The sequence below is a fragment of the Peromyscus maniculatus genome, chromosome 6 (assembly GCF_049852395.1).
Source record: "Peromyscus maniculatus bairdii isolate BWxNUB_F1_BW_parent chromosome 6, HU_Pman_BW_mat_3.1, whole genome shotgun sequence".
Lineage (NCBI taxonomy): Eukaryota > Metazoa > Chordata > Mammalia > Rodentia > Cricetidae > Peromyscus > Peromyscus maniculatus.
Window position 1 is genome coordinate 121,778,197 of NC_134857.1, and position 21,998 is coordinate 121,800,194.

The window sequence follows — 21,998 nt, forward strand, 5'->3', positions numbered from 1 at the left end:
GGTACCAAGAGAGTTAAAATCTGTATAGTAAACTAGGTCAGAAGTGAGTTACTTCCACTGTGGGGTGGCTGTGGAGAGGGTGAATTGTAGAGAATGTGTAAGTGAAGCTGTGAGATGGAATAAGAAAGCTCTGGTAGAGAACAGCAGCACTCAACCCAGTCCTTCCCATTATCACACCACTGGCACTGAGGGCTGGACAAGTCTTCAATCGATGGGAAAAGGCATTCAGTAATGTCCCTGGTGACACCTCCTAGCCTTATGTACCTGAATACTACCCAACTCATTACCGATAGATACAGAGTAGTAGCATCACCCTTAGGAGAGAACAAGAAGTAAAGTTAACAATGTACAGAGAACAGACGCACCCAGATAAAATTTATTAAATGGCTCATCAAAAGGCAAATACATAGAATTCTAAAATGCTGCACATTTACATTTACAACATTCAAACTAATATTTTAGATATGCCTTACACATACTCAATGATTTTCCTTTTAAGAGTTCTTCCTTTATTGCTTCACTGACACAGCTCTAACTACAATACCCATTCATTAAGTCTAGATGGCCTATAATGTAATCAACAAAGAAACACTTATTCAAGGCAAAAAAAAAAAAAAGTAAACGAATCTTTCTTTTAACTTTCATGCACAGTAACTAATCTTTTACTTCAAAGACTTCCTTTAATCTTGTGGCTGTGGTCTGTGTCGAAGATCAAGGAGAAAGGAAAGGAGATTGAAGACAAAAATGATGGGAAGATTAGTAAAAGGACCATGCTGTAGAACCTGTGTAACCAAGTCTGGTGACCGGCTTTCAGAGTTTATCATGGGAGGTGCTTACTAGGAAATGCCTCTTAAGTCAAGAACTGGAGGGGCCTGGTAGCAGGGACTCAAGAGAGGTGAACTGCTGTTGTGGAGGAAGGCAGCCTCAGGTAACCAGCCACAGCAGTCCTGGAGATACAACAGCTATTATGAGCTGTCTCTAAGTATGCTGAAATGATTAGGCTTTTCAATCTCCTCTTCCCCATATAAACAGAACCAGCTCACTGATGTTGGTGCTGGTGAATCACAGAGTAATGCTGCCTGGCTCATACATATTCAGAAGCAGCTATCAAGTCCTCCACAGAGGTAGAAACTCAGCCAGCTACAAATCTGAGCATAAAACCCAGACTTTATTGAGCTGCTTCTCACTATTTCTAATAACAATAAAAGATACGATGCCTATTTTGCAAGGAATCACCAAGGAAATATTTAATTGCATCATGAAATTTTAATGGATGAGATAAATCAAGCCAGCTTTTCACAGAGAAACAGAATCATTAAACCTACCAACAAAATTATGAATCCTGTATCATAGGCCCAGTTTTAGACATTCAAACTTTGTTGTTTTATCTATGTTCTATAGCATATTCTATTCCCTACATGCCACAAAGACAGTACAGGTAAGCCTTTTTCCCCCTCTCAATCTTCATTGAATCTCAATAGAAAAAAAATAATAAATTGACAGTAGTCAGGACTGGATGACTAGGTATGCACTTTACTTAACAAGCTGGCAAAGCCCCTCCCCAATGCACTGATTCTTCATTTTGAATTTTACTCAAGTGGTTAAATTCCGAATAAAAACTGTTTGCTTACATGCTTAAGAATTATGGATCTGTTTCTCCTATGCGTTCCAGCTACACTGTGCTGTCTGATGTACAGACTTGCCACACTCTTCTCCACCTGTCTCCTTTGCATTGAGCTCTGCCTGAGATCATCACACAGCCTAGTTCTTACTTTCTACAAAGAGTCAGCATCAAGGCTGAGTTCACAGATTGCCAGATAATCTACAGCAATCCTGCCCTGCCTAAACCAAATCTGTTTTATATTAGCCTACTTTATTATCTGGTAATAAAATTACCTTGGATCATCCTGTTTATATGTTTATTCATTATTTACTATGGTATCCACAGCATACAGATTGGTGCCTGACATTCAAATAATTACTCATTTGAAAGAATGAACACAGAATGAATGAATCAATGAGTGAGTGGTCATGAATCATATAAAAAACAAACTAAGTGTAAAATTACTTGTCTGGATAAAACCCAATTCTAGGGCTGGAGAGATGGCTCAATGATTAAGAGCACGGACTGCTCTTCCAGAGGACCTGGCAATTCCCAGCACCTACATGGCAGCTCACAACTGTCTCTAACTCCAGTTCCAGGGGACCGACAGAAATAAATGCAGGCAAAACAATAATACACATAAAATAAAAATAAACAAATTATTTTTAAAAACCTAATTCTATACTTTTGAATGAAAAAAATGGACTAGCTATTCTGTATTCTAATATAATGACTTTTATTATACAATCTCAGATATACACATATATGTATATATATATCAGATATATATGTGTGTATATATATATCAGATATACACATATGTATATATATCAGATATATATGATATATATCAAATATATATATTTGAGCTTTATGATATATATCATATATATGATATATCATATATATATATATATATATATATATATTTGAGCTTTCTTAAAGGGCATAATGATAATGAAATGAATATGAACCTGATCACAAGAGTAATATATGTGGGGGGGTAACAAAAGTATATGACTGTGTAAGACACACCCATATTCTGAGTAGTAAAAACTATGGGAAAATATGTTGAGAATCATTTTAGAGTAAGTTCCCAATTTCATATTAAAAACAAGCTTGTGATGAAGTCTGCATAAGAAGGACAAACAAGTCATAAATCAGATAACTATCCTTACAAAATACTTTTCGTAAACTTTTATAATATCTGGCTAGATTCTAAGCTAAGAATATACACTGTCCCAGAAGAGTCACTGGGCTCAGGAATTCAAGTTCTGGCAGGACGAACTGGAACATCTTCTTGATGCTGGCTGGACGCTGATTCCCACTCCCATGCAGATCATTTCAGTCATCTGCACTTTCGACAATATAGTAAATAAACACTATGGACATTAGGCAAGGCACTCAACTCTTTTTTTCAACACCGTCTATTTCAAGTAAAAAAAAAAAGTTCTACACATATTCTTTGTCTATATTAGAAAAAAAAATGTTTTATTTATTTAAAATTCTTTCTAATGGTTCATCAAATTCTATAGTTACTCAAGAAAACTGGATTTTGGTGGGAAGATACCATCTTTACTCTGATACATCATTTTTAAGTGACTCTAACTCAATCTTCTTTCAGATACTGTGTTTCAAATAATGAAGCATTACTAGGCACAGAAAAGTGGGAAAAGAAAGAGTTTCTTCCATAGGATAGAGATGCAGTAAAAACTGGGTCTAAAGTCAGGATAATAAAAGCACGAGTAGGCAAGCCTTCGAATATCTGAGGAAATGCTGCAATAAGAGGACATTCTTCAAACCCTTCATATCATTGTGTGTGTGGGGGGGATGACAGCTAAATCCTAGAACTATTTTCAAGTGCATTTGACAGGCCAACTGTTGCATAATAACAAATCACTAACTGAAAATTAATGTTAGTTGCTTCAACTTATCCACATACTTCTTTCTAGTCTATGGTGACACAGAAGTAAAGAACACTGGGAAAAGTAAAAATTGATCTTTGAATGTAGGCCAGATCCCCAGTAATCACTGTTGTACAAGGAAGGACTCTTGGCTGTGTCACAGGAAGACCGGTTATATATTGATCACATAAGATGCTGCCTTAAATAATGAACAACTCGGGAGGACAAAAGGGGAGGCTGGATTTTTGCCATGTGTTACTTCCACATTTCGGTAACTTCATGAACTGAAAATGTTCTCCAAATGAAAAGACAAGGTAGTACTCATCTTCCTGTAGCAATGTTTTAACAAGCCCTGGACAGCAGGTCACTAGCCTCAAAGAAACAAGTACAGAGGTAAGGTACAGACAACTTTATTACAGTTCTTTCCAAACTTCAAAATGTATTTATCACTGAGTTTAGATCTAATATATAATATATTATATTACAAGGCAGAAGCAGTTATAATCAGATATTCCATTTCCCTGTACTGCTCAAAATACAGCTTTGTAAGAATAGCAGCAACACACGGTAGTTTATAACACTAAAATATCCTCCAATACCAGAAACATTTAAATTGAAACTTATTTTATGCTATTTTCCTCCAACATAAAGATGAAGCAAAGCTATCTTCTACATGTCTTACACCTAGAAACTGGATAGTCCATGAAAACACCCACCAGCTTACATACATTTCCTTCAGTAGATGACAGGATCTTTAAACTTAACTAAAGTAAAAGAATACTGTGGTTCCGCACTGCAAGCAAGGGCAAAGTATCTTTTTTGTAGCCACCTTAACAGTAGGCTTTTAAAGACACCCAAGTCCACAATGAGTTCCAATAGTCTTCTGTGATGAATCTGCCTCCTCACATTTGCTCTCTTAGGAGAATTTATAATCAACGTTGAACATTCCTTAATGATGAACTTAAAAGTAAACTTGGGAAAGGTAATAACATAAGGATATCACTTTCCTTATTAGACAAGGACATTATTTGCTCATCTACCTCTGCTTCAACCGACGAACCAGATAAACCTTACAAAAAGACTTCCTGCTCCACAATAATGACGGAAACAGTGACAATAGGTGTAAATACACTGAAGGGGTCCTAGCCACTTCCTTTTCTTTCTTTGTTTTGCATTTGTAAGCTACCAATTAGAACAAAACCTGTCCTTTCTTCTTATTTTCACAATTAGAAATTGTTAGGCAAGTATAGAAATGTTCTAGTTTTCATGAGATAAATGTAAAACAGATACTGCTATGAAACTGGAAAAAGAAAGGGTGAATGAAAGGTATGTGCTGGCTGCTTGGGTGGGGGAAGCAAGGCTCATAGTCACTGTACGTTAAGAGCACGTGCTGAAACTTCATGGTGCCAGTCACGTAATTTTGTATATTTGGGACTAAAGACGTGAAGGGGTATCTTTTCCCTGTGGAAATAAAAAAAGAGTGATAGAAGAGTCATAAGAAAGTGGAAGAAAAAGATTCTATACTAATTCCAACCATGCAGAAAACATGCCTTGTAAAAGCTTAATTTCAGACAGCTGTTTTGTTAAAAATAGCAGTGTTTAAAAGTAGAGAGTTTTTGGAAATACAGAAATTAGTCTACAGAGTCCTCTTGAAAATATTCTTTTATGTACTAAATAAAGAGAGTTCAAGACAACACAGGAACTCGATCAATGAGATTTATACTGTTAGTAAAACATCATCCAAATGCCCTGTACCCATTCATTATGTCAATATTAAAGCGAATGTGCTTTAGACATAAAATCTGGACAGAATCAACTAATTTGGAAATCTGTAGGTTGCATGTTTAGGTCACACTAAAGGCACCATGGGTTAAATGCTTAGTTTCTATTTACAAAAACAACAAAACTGTAACATTACACTTGAAAGTTTGAAAACAACAAATTGAGATCATTCATGAAAAGAAAGCATTCCATTCATTAAAAGAGAACTTACTTTGCCTTCTTTGTATTGTCATTTTCAGATTCTTTCACTGCAATGTAAATAAGATCCAAAATTAACTTTTCAGTTCTTCAACTTCAAAATCACTTACATAATTATCATAATTATGAATCAATGTCAAATGTTGAAACCACATAGAACAATTAAAACAAATCCATACTATGTTTACACTGGCTATAAACCAAGGCTAGTACATCCCTTCTTCTCAATGCAACTCCCTGACCTGAAATCTTGCTATATACAAATTAATTTACATGCAATCTTTGCCAGGACTGTTTTTTCCTAATTGCTGATAAGCCTAGATGTTGCTATCAGAGCCAAAAACATCCGTCTCCTAAGATTTCTAGAGTTTACTTACGATGTTCGGTCCCGGTGATCTGTGCAAGGATCCGGAAAGAACGAGACTGAGTTGTTCCAGTCCGTGGGCGCCAGTCTTCAGTGTCCTCGATCAGCCTCTTCTTGCTGGCATCACTGTGAGTGGGGATGTGATAAAACTCTGTGTTGCGCTCCACAATGTGTTTTCTCGGTGGGCTAGAAAAAAAAGCAAAAAAATACTAATTACAATTTTAATTGTATTGATGATAAAAAAAATAGTCTCTGGTGAACTAGTTATAATTTATATAGTTACTTCTCAATATTCCTTTTATATACACAGTTTGTATAAAAATACTCAATTAAAATCCCCTTCTAAATAGACATAGTAGTAAAATAGATGTACAGGTTAGTGCAAACAATGCTAAAAGGTTGTACTGAACAACAAGATTACCGTTTAGGTGGAATTTTCCTTTTAAGTGACAGAAGGAGGCAGCAGAAGAAAGATTCCCAACATGAAGAAAAGGAGAGAAAAAGAATAAGGAAAAGAGACAATGGAAAGTCTACAGCAGTAAAAATCAAATAATGTGAAATCATTGTGCTGTATAAAACAATATGAACTACGATTTAGCCACTTAAATATGAATATTTATTCTAGAATCTTTCAGTAGATTAATTTTCACAATTTAAATGTATGGATAAAGTAGCAATTCTAAAAATTGTATGGATAAAGTAGCAATTCTAAAAATTTTGGAAATTTTGGAAAGGACCCTAAGTGTTATGTTCTATAGCTTTCCCAATTGTGTTTACACATCTTTAATCCTAAAAAGAGTGTGTTCCATGTGAACACAATGAAGATCTGTGGTTTCTTTAACAGACCAAGGTTGAGATCCTGCCTCCATCACTCTTCACAAGTGTGATTTTGGACAAGTCCATCTCACTGAGCCTCAGTATTTTCATTAACAAAGAAGACATAAAGTAGTTTTCTGAGAATTAAGGTTGATAATATATACCAAAGACAAGAGTAGTATGATATCCAAACACCGAGTTTGCCAAGAACATTCACATTTATATTAATATAACATAAATATTAAGGAAATCACAATATTTATTACTTATCATTTCAGGATCAACTGAATAAATATTTTCTACTTCTCCTGAAATAAGACAAATACCAAATATTTCAGAAAATAAACAGATAAGCCTAAGTCTTATCTGGCAGAATGCAATCCTAAGATCTGAGTAGAGCAAATGTTCTAAATGTGGCCAGATGTGGATGTAAGATCTGCTAAGTTAACTTATCATAGACAATCACCATGCCATAGGACTGCAAGCATTCTAGCAGTCACAGCATCAAAAGCCTACCTCAGCAACTGAGCTTTTCCAAGTTAACAACACTGGCTTTGGAGGGAAGGACTTTGTCTCCCACTCAATGTGTTTTACAGAAGTAATTTAACTGCTCTAAGTCTCAGATTTCCCATTTGAAAAGTGGGAATTGTGTCTTAAAGGTGGTTCTGAGGAATAAACAAGATAGATGATATACGAAAACAGCTTTCCACAGGTCAAGACCTACAGAAGTCATCATACTGCTCTTTCAGGGAGACTTGAAAATTATCTGTGAAGTGTGAGTATAAGTCACAGACATACATAAAGGAAGAACCAGTATGTGTGCAGAAAAATAGCAAGACACATAGTTTACATTGATACTTCATGATTACGGAAGTGAACTACCGAACAGACATTTATGAATACTGAGCAACACCTAATCCTTTTAAGGACAGACAAAAATTTGAGTAACTAAGAAAAAGACAGAAGTGATTTATAAAAACACAGCCTTTGGTATATATAAAGCAGCTCTTAATTTTATGTAAGTACTTGAAAAAATCTGGAGCAGCTAACAAATCTATTAAGTTATAAACTTCCCTTTAATTAGTCAGTAAGCACTGTTTATTCTTAAATTATGCCAATTTCAAGGGTACGTTCTGTTATTACGTTCTCATGCAGCCCAGGCTGATCTCAGAACCCGGTAGGTGGCTCAGACTGGCCTTTAACTTCTGCTGCTCCTGTTCCATCTCCCCAGGACTAGAATTACGGGGATGTGTAGTCACACTCAGCTCATGCAGTGATGGTGATGAAACACATAGAATTTGTTTTAGCCTCTGTACAAGTTCCATCTATAAAAACATGGAACAATGGCTTCAAGCTAAGAATAATAACACCATGGAGTAGTTAGCATGACAGTTGTATAAAAAATATAGTGTATCTTGGACCTTATGGCATTTATCACCACAGCCTCAAAGTTTCAGATTAAGTAACAGAAATTTTTAAACATTTATATAGTGCTTCCTCATTGTAAAAATTTGAATATGATTATGTTAAAAAGGAGTATTAATGATATTTAAAATCTTTGAAAATAGAATAAGTTTAACTCTGAAGAACAAGTAATTTATTTCAAAATATAGACATTCAAAATTAGGAAGCTCGTCTCCACGTAATTTTTCAAACAATACAAAAAAAAGGGATACCTAAACTATATCTCTAACTCTAGTGCATGCTGCTTGTAATGCTATCCACTCCCCTTAAGTGAGCTTTTCTCAATTTTTCTACTGTGGAGATGTGGGCATTTCAAACATACCCACTGATTCATATGAAAGCTTCTAATGTGAAAAGCCCATTTTAAAAATATTCCTTAATATACTTGAGAATTGTTGTAATGAGATGATACTAAGAAGATTTGCTGGGGTGGTAAGATGAAAAGTGAGAGAGAATGATGGAAATTACAAGACAAAGCATTAGTTAAGTACTTACACAGTGCCAGGGTTACTGGAGGAGGAGTAATACATACAGGAAAGATGTGATAGAGAAGACATGGAGGTTCCCAGGATGACGGAAATCAGGGACAGCGGAGACGGGAAACAAAACGGAGGAGAAAAAGAATTAAAAAGAAAAGAGAGAAAGAGTAGGCCCCAAACAGTTTAGAGATGGCACACGAACACCATGCTTCAAAATAATCACAGGGGCACAGACAGGTAGGCGAAATGTTAGTCAAAACTCTGCTTCATTGCTACTATGAGGACAACAGTTGGACAGCTGTGTTTATCCCACAGAACACTGACAACCTTAGGTATCAACCTTAGTTCAAGCCCTAAGTTCCTGAATACCAAGAAAGAACTATGTATTTTTTTAATGCCTAGGATTTTGGAAAAGTTATTTTGGCATGAATCAAACTCTTATTTTTCTACAAAGGCACATAAAGTATAATCTGATATATCACTTAGAAATCAATTTAGAATGCATTTTAACATCAGAAAAGAAACTGTTCAGTCTCACATTATACAAGTACAAATTGATAGTAACTATAATCTCTGCCCATAAGAGACTGTTACACTGAATTTTCTTTTTTAGACGTAGTGGCTGATGCAAGTGTAGAAAGCACAGCAGACTAGGAATAGTGGGCTCTCTATCAGTGTTCACATTCCTCCCTTCTACTCACAAGCACCACCCTCAAGCAGAAGCCCCAGGAAGCTTAGAAGTAGAGTGTGGGAACTACAGAGCTCTGTAATAGGTCTGTCTCAGTTGATATGGTAAAGGAACTCAGTGAATCACACTGGAAGAAAGGGAACTTCAAGACACAATTCATTCACTTAGCCTAACATGGGCAGAATTATTAAAAACAAATACATCTGTGTTCCATTATGGATAGAGAATCAAGTATAAATTTTAGATTGCTTTGTCAAAGAACATGTTGATTTTTTCGACTCTGCAACTAAACTTAGAGTAGAAATTTATTATAAACAAATTAAGGAAAACTGTCCACCAGCTCTAATGTGAAAACTGAAGTAGAGCTGTGGAACTTCTGCATGTTGATGTGGGTACAAACACAACAGAGGGCTCAGCTGCACTGAGTGATGCTGGATACAGCACTGAAGTATCCACCCTTCTCTCACATTGGAAGCGGTGGTTCTCACCCTTCCTAATGCTGTGACCCTTTAATACTATTCTTCATGTTGTGGTGACCCCCAACCATAAAATTATTTTTGTTGCTACTTTATAACTGCAATTTTGCTGTTATGAGTCATAATGTAAATATCTGTATTTTCCAATGGTCTTAAGAAAGGGTCCTATGACCTATGAAAGGGCCACTTGATTGCCAGGTTGAGAAACACTGGTGTAAAGCATTTCCTATCCCACCTTGCAGCAATATTGCTTTGCAACATAATCTCTTATATACAATTGTAGATGTACACTCCAACAGTTTAAAAGTTGAGGGGGAAAGTTTCGTGTTAACGTGAAATTGTGGAGACAATGTTCTGTGTTGAAGGGCATAAGCAGAAAGTTGGCTTCAACCTAAAGAAATTAAGTAGAATATAATCAACAAATATTTTCACGTATTTTAGAAAATAATGCTCAAATAGATAAGATTCATATGTAGCAATGTCAATGTGATAGCCAGATAACCTGTGCTAGCTAAGATGCCCATTTCCCATGTCATAGGCAAAGTACAAGAAGTTACTTTTCCTCAATGGTAAAATGGGTTGTGTATTTCTGTCCTTTAGGGCTTATAATTAAAGTATTTGAAAGCTATTCAAATACTAGTTGGCAAGGAGAAATATTCCATGACTACTCAAGAACAGTGCTTTCAAAGTGCAGCCTATGCATATTAATTCAGTTGCAGAGTCACAACTTGAATCTGTAGTCTCTACAAACAGATACCAAATCAAAATGATAGAAAGACATTCAAGTGACAACAGGTGACATATGGTAGATACATCCATATTTGGCTCGGGATCAAATCTTGGCCCGTACAAGAAGCAGACAAGAAAATATATTCCTGGTCACTCAGCTGAATGAGAATTAGGTGGTTGTCATATATGTAGAAGCACAGTAAAATACAGAGTAATAATACCCACTAACTTAATGGATCTGAATTTTAAACTTTGAAGCTATCTATTTAATATAAATGTTTCAATTGTCTTTTTTTTTTTTTTAATTTCAAGTGGTCTGTTTTCCTTTTTACAAACAAATTATGTTCTAGACTAGAACCTACTAGCTGGACAATTTTTATATATAATAAGTTAATTTTAAATAGACAGTAACTCACAGTGTCTGAGTGTTTTATCAGTGTGCTCAGGTCAATCAACAGATTACAGTAAATTAGAAAGAAACCAACATCCAGTAACTGATGGAAGCAGATGCAGTGATCCACATCCAAGCACTGGGCTGAGCTCCGGGAGATCAGTTGAAGAGAGGGAGGAAGGATTATATGGGGGGGGGGGGTGTCAAGATTATGATGGGGAACCACAGAGACAGCTGACCTGAGCTAGTGGGAGCTCAAGGACTCTGGACTGACAGCTGGGGAACCTGCATGGGACTAAACTAGGTCCTCTGAATGTGGGTGACAGTTATGTGGCTTCATCTGTTTGAGGGTTCCCTGGCAGTGGGACCAGGACTAATCCAGAATACATGAACTGGTTTTCTGGAGCCCATTCCCTATGGTGGGATACCTTGCTCAGCCTTGATGCAGGGGAGAGGGGCTAGGCCCTTCCTCAGCTTGGTATGCCAGACTTTGTGGACGACCCAAGGTAGGCCTTACTCCTTCTGAGGTGTGGATGGGGGTAGGATGGGGAGGAGGTGATTTAATTCTCCAGGAAAATCATAAAGGTCTTAGAGAATTTTATCAAGAAATTATTGGCTTTTGATGTCAATTTGGAAATAATTCAATTTTGTATATATTATTTACTACTGGTACAAATTTTTATAGTTTCTTATCTTTGTCTTATAACACTCCTAACTAATTAGAATGATTTCCCCCAAGCATTTTCTTTTTTAGCCACTGCACAGCAAACCCACACATCTTTTATGATATAATTTAAACAATACTACTTATTACTATAAAGCAATTCACTATGACATACCAATGCAAAGCAAACTTATTGGAAACACTTTTTTTCTAAATTATAATTCTTTTGCAAAATTTAATGAAATTTTGCAAAAACTGAGCAGTCATGCTGTTTACTCATATATAAATCACCATATCTCCTTTCCAGTAATGCAGATACTAACTTTGTCACGTGTGTTTTCTGTAAAGAGAAAGCATTTTAAACCATTATTTGATTATATCATTAACTTTTGCATCTTTCAAGGCCAGATCCTCTGAAGCACCACATACGAACTGTTAGTAGTTGCAGCCAAAGAAACTGAAATATAGGATACAAAAAAGCCTTACCTTCTGAGAACAGTGGCACACTATAATGCAAGGCATGTGGACAGTGAAATGCAAACCAGTCCATCTAGTTCATGTAAAAGAGCTTGTTCCCAGTCAGGAATATAAAACCCTGTTCTGTTCTTCATGGAGTAAGGGGGTAGCAGAGAGAACGGCATGCCAAGAACAATAATTTATATGTAGAAGAAAGACTGAAATTTCTTAAAAGTGCCTTATCATTACCAGTTACAAGAAAAGGATGCTTACATAGTGCTAATAGTTACTCTCAAAACTACCAGTACCCTACCCAGACTTCTTACTACAGGGGAAATAGCTAGTTTATATCCTATTATTTTCACCCAATAAGCATTTGTTTGTGTCTCCTGTTTATTGATTCAACACAAATTTGGGTGGGATACCTATAAAACTGGCAAATTAGCCAACCACTTCTCATCACTTAAAAACTAACAGTTCTGGGGCTGGAGAGATGGCTCAGAGGTTAAGAGCACTGCTTGTTCTTCCAAAGGTCCTGAGTTCAATTCCCAGCAACCACATAGTGGCTCACAACCATCTGTAATGAGATCTGGTGCCCTCTTCTGGCTTGCAGGGATATGTGCAGACAGAACACTGTATACAAAATAAATAAATAAATCTTTAAAAAAAAAAAAAAAAAAAAAAACTAACAGTTCTGATGCTTTGAGGAAAAAACAACTTAGCCCTTTACTTTTATATCCCTTTGAACTTTTAAACATTTGGTCATTGGTGGGTGCTATTTTAAAAGTAATTAATACAGAGCAATCACTCTCAACTTTATGGGAGTTTTGTTTTACTGACATCATAAAAATCTGAGAAGCCAACCAGTCACACATCTAACAGAAACAGGTTGACACCTAATGTGGAGAAAGTGTACATCAATACCACAAAACACTAAGGAAGACACACTGCTGACTAGTCAAGTTGTGACTTTTTACTTCTCCAGTCTAAATGCGGTAACAAAAAGAACACTACAGAGTCGCCTTAGCATGTCAAAGGCACCAAACTGTGTTCTCACTGTCCTAACATCTGGACAGCATTTGAAATCAAGCTATTTTTAAACACTTTCAGTTTGCAAATGCAAAGCAGTAGCTTGCTTGTTAATGATGCAAAACATGTATTAATCCCTTTTATCTTCAGTTTTGCGCTGTGCTGAACACCAGGCATGTGCTTGGTGAGTACTTGCCTACTCATTAGGAAGCTGCCACCAAGGCCTTGAAACTACAGCACTGTTACTTTGGCCTGAAATAAGCTTGCCATCATTTCAAGTCTAATTACTAAAGGAATGTTTACCACGCACAAAATGAAACTTTTTGTAAACTCAAGACTTTTCCATAACTTCAGTTTGCTTTTACCTCAAAAAGACTTTATTATAAAATTTCCAGAAATATTAAAAGGTTTTAGTTAAGACATGACTACCTCCAGTGGACTTTCTATCTACTCAAGCTAGAATTTAATCAACAGAGTAAACTTCTGCTTCAGCATTTGACAGGCAACATCACCTTCTTCTGGTTACCTAGTTTGATGACTCTAGCATCTACTGTCATAAAACAGACATACAAGAATAAATATAACCAAACATATACATATTCTTTGCCTTTGACCAGAGAAGACATAACATTCTGAGAAGGGCACTAACTGACTTCGGTGTCTACATCAATACTTTTAAAAAGCTACCCACAAGCACAGAGCCACAGATGCACAGAGCCACAGATGCAGAGCCCAGTAACCTTCCTCGCTCCCTCAGCAGCAGCCTGGAGCTGTGCCACCTCCTCTTTCAGAGCCCAGGAGCTGCCATAGCAACAACTCTACAGCAAGCACATCCTCTTCACTAAGTGGGTTAACATTCCAGAGGGGTGAGATCTCTCAGAATGGGCCTATCTACACAATTATTTTAATTATAAATTTCCTGGAGACTTGCATCCGCGAAGCCGGGCACATGTACATAGTATTTCCCTTAAAAAGTACTTTTATCACAACGAATCCAACCAAAATTGTATGTAGATCACTTTGCCTCCAAATAAGTTCACTGAATTGTAGAAGACCCAAACCAGCTACCTAGAAATAAAGACTTCAAAAACATACGTGCAACCTTAAAACTTGGGGCTTCAAATAATTTAGTATGTTTAACACATTTTTAAAAATGCAATGCCCAAACAAAATATTACAACTTAATTTCCAAAAATTGTTACTATTATTTAACATCCTCTATTGTTTAAGTGCATTCATCTTTAAAAAAAATCTATATATTGCTTCTGGTGCTGAACATTGTTCATTTTTTAAAATTACCGATTTGCATTTGAAGAATAAATTCCCGATAAAATATACCTAAAAAGAACGTTAGCTATCTGCTTTGAGCAAATAACTTATACAGAGATGTGAGTCAGAAGTGGACTTGTTTTCAGCTTTCTAGACTACTTCCCAGACGAGAGAGATTGTTAGAAACTCATGTCCTCTTTCTTCAAGAAGGTATATACATGCTGAGAAAAATTACAATCACTGCCTAAACCTTTGGAGACCAAGAAAAGGGTGGAAATTTTGGTGATAGATCTGCCTTGCATTATAAGTGCCAGCTGTTCAACACTGCAGGAACTTGGAGGGAAACGTTCAGAACATGTTGCAGGCTCAGAACACATCAAAATGCATAATTAAGTTCTGATTAACGTCTAACTGCTTCGTACAAGTACTTTGTAAATAAATAAAGGTCACTGTTAGCGCAGCAAGTACAACTTCATCTTTCTTCAAAGAACAGCTGAAGAAAAAGTAGATTGTTTCCTGGAAATTATCTGAAAGAGCAGAAACCACCCTTGGCCACCTACCCATTTTGCTGTTTAATGTCACCCTGGGATCCTCTTCTCTGTCCCTCTGCTAGCTCCTGAGCAGGCTCGGAACACACGCTGGTGACTGTGGGCTGCCGTGGGACATTAACTGCAGATTTACCAGTGTTCGGTGCAGATGAACACTGGTCAGCACTAAGAGTGGCATTAACATGCAGTCCGGATGCAGAGAATGGGGGAGGAGTGACAGCGGCCCCAGGTGGAGGGGGAGCATGTGATGAGGTGGTAGCATGGGCTGGGGTGAAGGCAGACGATGGTGATGGGATGGATGTGACTTTGGGTGAAGACACAGAACCAAAGGGCCGTGGTGCTTTATTGTAGGCCATGTTGGCTGTGGAAGTGACTTTGGATACAGCAGGAGATGTAATGGGCACAGGTTTAACTACTTCTTTCGGTTCACCCTATGCAAAATAAAAATAAACACATACAAACCACAGCAAAGACATGCAAAACACATGGAGTGCAAACAAGCACACAGTGGATTATAAAAAGACAAACACAATTACGTTAGCAGCCCAAATACATTTTCAGGAAAAACAATGAGTTGATACAGCATAGCATGCATGCTAACTGATCTCAACATGCATAACACTAATGCATAACACATTTTCATTTATGAAACTTTCAAAATATTTAGGAAACTGAAAAGGGAAAAAAACCCTAAAGACCATAATTAAATGTCAGCTTAGATAAATTTTAAAGGAATAATTAAATACACATAAACATAATACTAACTGAAACATCTTATTTTTAAAATACCTAAAGCCTCAATTATAATTCCACATTTCTAACATTATTTTCTTTCTCTCGACTGTGTAATTACTTAAGTCATGAAAATCACCAAGTTTTAAATTCTTCAATTAAAAAAAGGATGAGTAATTCACCAAACTCAAAGTATGTGTTATACAACTATTATGGCTAAAGAATTTGGGGGGAAAAAGTAAAACAGATTAACAAAACGTAATTATCCTGCATTTCTCCTAAGATCCATTTTTGTTTCCATTCCTGGGTACATTGAAATATTATTCACAACTAAAATAAAATTATTTCCCTTTTTCCAAAACAAAATATTTAAGTCTCATGAGAGAAAATATGACATTATATAATTGCCAGAAGCCAAAGACTAGTAAGAAAGACAAATTCCTTCTAAAAATCACCAGTGTTGGTAAACCTTTATCTGGAAACATATTCAAAGCTTTCTCCTTTAAAATGAAATATATTTCTACAACACTGAAAAAAAAAAAAACTTTTATTCTACCATCTGAGAAGAAAATCAGATCTTTAAGGAAATACATACTGGTAACTCAAATGCAAGAGAAAAAAAAAGGCAATATAAACCTTGTAAGTTTTCATTAATTGAGAAAAGTCAGGGCTGAAACAAGTCAATTGAATGAGTAACTGAATATACTGCCCAAAAAATGAGGGAGAAAAACTTCAATGAGAATAAATCAGATGACTATCAACACTGGTTTGTGGTAATGTGAGATATATAATGAAAAATGGGGCGTTTGCCAATAACCTAATTCAAGAACATTCTAGAATGGTATGATCTTCATTTTGGGTAGCTACTTCCTAGCTTTTTAGAAATTATATGTGTAAATATAGAAAAAGTAAATATGAAAGGAATTTGGACATGCATTATTGACACCGTAGGGGCTTAGAAATAATGTTTTACAGTGTCATTACAAATGATAATGTAATCATTACAAATCATTACAAATATTTTTGGTTGTCAACTTCACAAAATCTGTGATTAGCTAAAACCCAAACAGAACCATTTTTAATCCAGATTTTTTGAGGTGGAAAGATCCACCTTTAATCTGGGCCATGCCTTCTGCTGGTATGAAGGACACTAAAGAAGGAAGTTTTCTCTCTCTTTGCCTGCTTGTTCTTGCCTGTCTAGAAAGATTATTCCTTCACTGGCATTACAACCTATTTCTTCCAGATTCCAGTGCATACTAAAGACCAGCTGAGATATATCTAGCTTCATGAATCGAGCAACTACTGGATACATGGATGTACTGCCGGTAGACAGCCATTGCTGAACAAGCTGGACTAGGACTACACTCTGTAAATCATTCTAATAAATCCACTTTCTATACATGTACATACGGATCTGTTCCATCAGTTCTGTTCCTCTAGGGAACTCTGTTACAGTAACTTAAGTTCTGGAGTCTACTTTCCTCTTTGTCTTTTAAGGGGGAAAAAAAACGAGTAAAACTGTGCTGAGACTATAAACCAAACATTGATATGACCCAAGATAAAAACAGCAAGAACAGTGGCTCACGTCAGACTGAGCCTAGTGATGGTGAACTATATACACACCTTCTGGACAGCAACGGGCTCCGGCTTGGCTGCAGCAGATGCTCTGGGGGAGAAAGAAGAAAAAAACATGAGCCATGAACCTCTGGCAATTTAGAAATGTCATCAACAGAATTTTACTACTTATATACTTTAAGATATTAAATGATCAGAATTAATATCTTTATAATTCACAGTTTTCATCATTCACAATTTTCTCATTAGTTCATGTAATTAGACGTCAAATGCCACCAGACCCAATAATCTCCTGTACCACTGTCTTTCTTCAGTCTTTCTATCCTACAAGTTCAAATGAGGAGACAAAGCAGCAATCCTGCTCGCTAATATACCCATGCTCTTCATTCATAGGCTAAGGCAATCCCCACATTAAAAGGGAAAGTAGCATGACTTCCTGATCCTTGGGCAGTTCTTCAATAACCCAGCCTGAATCTTGAATTCCAGTAGTAGCTGCCTTTTCTAACATTCATGAGCATATCTACCAGTGCTAGGTCTCTTTCTAAAGGTTAACAATTATATTCAAGTTGAACTAAGTCCCTTATAAGTAATTTACTTAATATTCACATTCTTAAACACTTAAACAAGTTGATGTATTTGCTATATGTTTTCAACTTTCAACTTGACAGAATCTAGAATTCGCTAGGAGACATGCCTCTGAGCATGTCTGTGAGAGATTATCTTAACTTAGGATAATTGAGAGGAGGGAGAGACACCATAATTATGGGAAGCATCATCCCATGGGCAGAAGTCCTAGACTGAATAAGTAAGCCAAGTGCAGGGAAACCATCACCTGTTACTCCTGGTTAGATGCAATGTGCCCAGCTGCTTCAAGCCCTTGCCACCACACTTCCCCATTATGACGGGCCATACCCTCCAACTGTGAGCTAGAATAAACCCTTCCTTCCCGATGTGGTTTTGCCAGGATGTTGTGCCACAAGGAGAAAAGTAACTATTACATTAAAGAACAAATTTAATTAATTCACCAGGTTCCTTTCAGTGAAAGCAATGACCATGTCCTGTTTTTAATCCATATGTTTTTGCAGCATCTGGCAGGTAGTATGTGACCAGCAATGAATGTGCAAGTAAAAGATTAAAGAAAGTCTGACAAAATTCCAGGCATGTGACAGCTATTTATAGTTCAAGTGGATTGCTATTTTTGATCTGTTCTTATTTTGCACCATATGCCTTTTGGTATGGTGGACTAAACCATAACAATAATTGGTTTGAGCAAGTATCTCTTATAAAATAAAACGATCATTATCTTCACCTTTCAAAACAGGAGCTTCAAAGTTCAAGTAAATTGCTTAGGATTAGAGCTGAGCCTCATGTTGTTATATTTTATACTATGATAGCTGTATTCGTTAACAACTGAGAAAGCTACTGATACTTTATAGGGTATTTACTTTTTAAAGAATTGAGAATTCTACACATGTATATAATGTATTTTGACCAAACTGACCCCCTTCTCTCCCCTCCAACTCCTCCTCTATCTCCTTACTGCATGTTATTTTTTTAATATACCAGAAGCAATCTAATTCCTCTCTTATGATACCAGCCAGAGGATAAAACATCAAGGTAGAATTCCAAGAATGAAAAAATAGTAGGTAAATATTAATTGATAATTTTATTATATAAAACATGAGGTTGCTTTATTTAAATAAACAACAGATCACAAGTAACCTAGAAAAGTGGACCTCTCAATAAACATATTCTAATAATGAACTTTGATCAACATTTTAGCAGCAGCTGAATTTTCCAATAACAACTAATCTAGCTGCAACAGGCACCAACAAAATAGTCAGCTAGCCTAATGAAAGGCCACAGTGGGTACTAACACTCAGCTGCTATAGCACAGGTTATACCCTGTGCCGCTGCATAACTTTCCATGTGTTCTCTCAAACGAATTCTCTTTAGCTTGCAGGATTATTACAACAAAGGGCAAGTTCAAGCGCAGAGCAGTGGAATCTTCCTTTCCTTGGAATTTCACAATCCAATTTAATCGCAAAGGATCTACTCATTAGAACCTCCCAAGACATTACTGAAAGGTTGCCAAGACTGAGAAGCCAATATCCTTCTTGATCTGCATGTCTTAAGATACATGGAGCATGGCTAGCAATGTAATTTGTAAATAAAGGTCATGCTATGTGGCTGGCGCATAGTTCAGCTTGCGGACCATGAGCAAGGCCCTGGATCCAATCCTCAGCAACATAATAAGCAAGCAAAAATCTTGCTTCACTCAAGATAAATACAGACAACCTATATATATGTATGAAAACAGATCTCTTCATTTGTTCTAGTGTTCCCTCTAATTTAAGTAATGTTAACAATGACAAAGGCCCAGAATTGTATTTTCTCTGATTTTGTTGTCTCCACCACTTACGATGTTCAGAATGAATGTTGACAAATATTATTAATTGAAAGTTCTATAAACACAGTATTTGAAAAAAATAAAACTTACAGAAAAAAATTAAATCTGAACACACCCCATTTGCCTTCTGATACAGTTTCACAAGAAATAGATAAGCATTTCAGGAAGAACAGCAACACGCCTGCAAAATCCCGGGGTGGGTCATTATACAAATGTCCTTCCGAGTAGAAAAACAGATTGGCTTATAATTAAATGTCAAATGGAACAGCTGATAGACCACAAATGCAGTAAAAGTCAGCTCCATTGTTTTAAACACTAACCACCAAATGGACCATAGAATCATTAAATTGTGAAAGAAAAGGTTTCTTATATGCCATCAGTATCATACAACATCTCTAAATATTTATTGAAATTCACAATTTCAGGAAAAGTTTGAAATATTCTGTTAAAATGGTTATGCTAATATGTTCTACTTTGCTTTTTGAAGTAAATTTGTAAGTTAGGTCAATAAGGTTTCCTTTTTAACCTTCAAAATCCTTCCCAAAACTATTTTTCATTTTGGCACTGTATGATAAAATGCTTCCTAAAATATTATGGATGTACCTAAGAAACACCAACATTATTACCAACATTTTAGGAAAGGTTCTCTTTAAATGATACTTATTTCTTCTCTTTTGTGTGCTTCTTCCCTAATTTATACAACGAATATGTATTTTTTTATAATAAGGAAAACTTTCTCAAAGCTTATTTCATAGATTCTACCTTGCAAAAATCTAAAAAAGCATTCTACTATGAAAGCTATATGGAAAACATGAAAGTCCAAGTTATACCTTGTCTCAATCACAAGCCTTTAAATACTAAGGAAAATAACATGGATTGTCGACTGCACATATTTGAAAGACAGCTTGTTATTTAGGAATAGTTCTCAAGAGTAGAGTTGAGGGTGGGGCTTGGGAAACATCATTTAAAATAAATATTTAAAGAATGAACAGATCTTTGCAATGTCTGAAATGTTTACTTAAGTCTCCCAGGAGCAGTAGATAAAATTAAGGGAAAGAAATATTACAGTTTACAATCGTAAAACTTTACAACGCATAATCTTAAAACTTTTGCTTATATGAATTATCTTTCTTGTCTCACTGGCACTCTCTTGAACTTTATTTTAATAAGATACTCAATATATACTCAGTCAAAGAATAATATGACCATGTTTAAAGAAGAAAATTCTATTTCCGTTATCATATTTATATAAATGAATATATGTATTCAGTATTCTCTGTGAAGAAAGCCCTAACATATGAGTATGGAAAAGCATTTGCCCAAATTAAAATCTGTTATAATTATCTTTAAGTTGGACAAACAGTAAGCAATTTCTCTTTTAGCCATGTCACAGATTGCCTGAAAAAAAGTAAATTTCAGACATTTTTTAAAATGAATATTTAAAAACTAGAGTATAAGGATTAAAAAAATATCACAAAATACTGGCTCTCCCTTGGGATAGCAGGGATCCAGAGTCACTCCTGAGCAGGGTGAGTTTCGTCTGCTGAGGTCCTGGCAATGGCACAGTGCCATGGCCCAACAATTGGCTTATTGTTCTCTCTCCTTAGTGGGAAGCCCTGACAACAGTAAGTCTGCATGGTGAGATACCAGTGCCTTAGCTCAGTACTATCCCCAGAATATGGAATGCAAAGAACAAAGCTGTCCCTGTGGCTAGAAAAAGCTTTTCAATGTTGCTTGCTTTCTTGGTTTTTGTTTGTTTGTTTGTTTTTAAAGCAGTGTCTGAAACAAATATCCCAGAATAGGTATAAACAGTCTCAGAGCTTCCAGCTTAACTGCTGAAAGGACTTTGCAGTTCTAACAAACCTATAAAAAACTCGAATTGTGAGTCCTGGTTAGAATGAAGAATATAAAAGAGTGACTATAAGTTAGCAATAGCTCTATCATGGATTAACCTCAAAAGAATCAGGCAAAACTGCAACTCTGTACACCCAATGGCTGAAGCTATAGTGAAACCATGTTTTTAACTAGTACATTTTCTAACACTGTGTTACAAAAGCATGTGTCTCTTATTTAACAAAGTGGCCGATAAACTTTCATGAGAGTGTATAAGAACAAGGAATTAGGCAACAGAACTATGTGGATAAAGATTAACTTACATTATTTTTGATAACCAGGAGACTTTTTCAATCCAATCTAACATTTAACTCAAAAACAGCCATGCAGAAAGGATGAGGGGTCTGGTTCATCTTCTATAAAGTGAACTCTAAATTTCCCACAGCATAGCCATCGTTGGACCTCCTGACCTTAGGACCCATAAATACTAGGGCACATCATTAATCACTTTAATTACAACGATGTCAATTTATAATAACAAAGCAAGCCCAAACATGAAAGAAAGCCAACACTCAAGAGTGCAGAGGG

General features: G+C 36.1%; 1 protein-coding gene across 12 annotated transcripts in view; it reads right to left on the minus strand.

Annotated features, from left to right (window-relative positions):
* The window catches only part of Pdlim5 (PDZ and LIM domain 5), a 170,367-nt gene that overhangs the window by 61,495 nt on the left and 86,874 nt on the right, over window positions 1–21,998 (minus strand). For 2 of the 12 annotated variants that reach the window (XM_016004734.3, XM_042280017.2), the window contains exons 4-9: window positions 17,216–17,258; window positions 14,873–15,291; window positions 8,627–8,641; window positions 6,273–6,290; window positions 5,865–6,037; window positions 5,501–5,537 (exon numbers count right to left, since the gene is read on the minus strand). In XM_016004734.3, the coding sequence (XP_015860220.1) occupies window positions 5,501–5,537; window positions 5,865–6,037; window positions 6,273–6,290; window positions 8,627–8,641; window positions 14,873–15,291; window positions 17,216–17,258 (705 nt within the window). Of the gene's footprint in view, window positions 1–3,901; window positions 4,969–5,500; window positions 5,538–5,864; window positions 6,038–6,272; window positions 6,291–8,626; window positions 8,642–11,881; window positions 11,899–14,872; window positions 15,292–17,215; window positions 17,259–21,998 lie in introns of those variants that run through there. The other 10 variants (XM_016004737.2, XM_042280022.2, XM_016004735.2 and 7 more) reach the window with 8 other exon arrangements.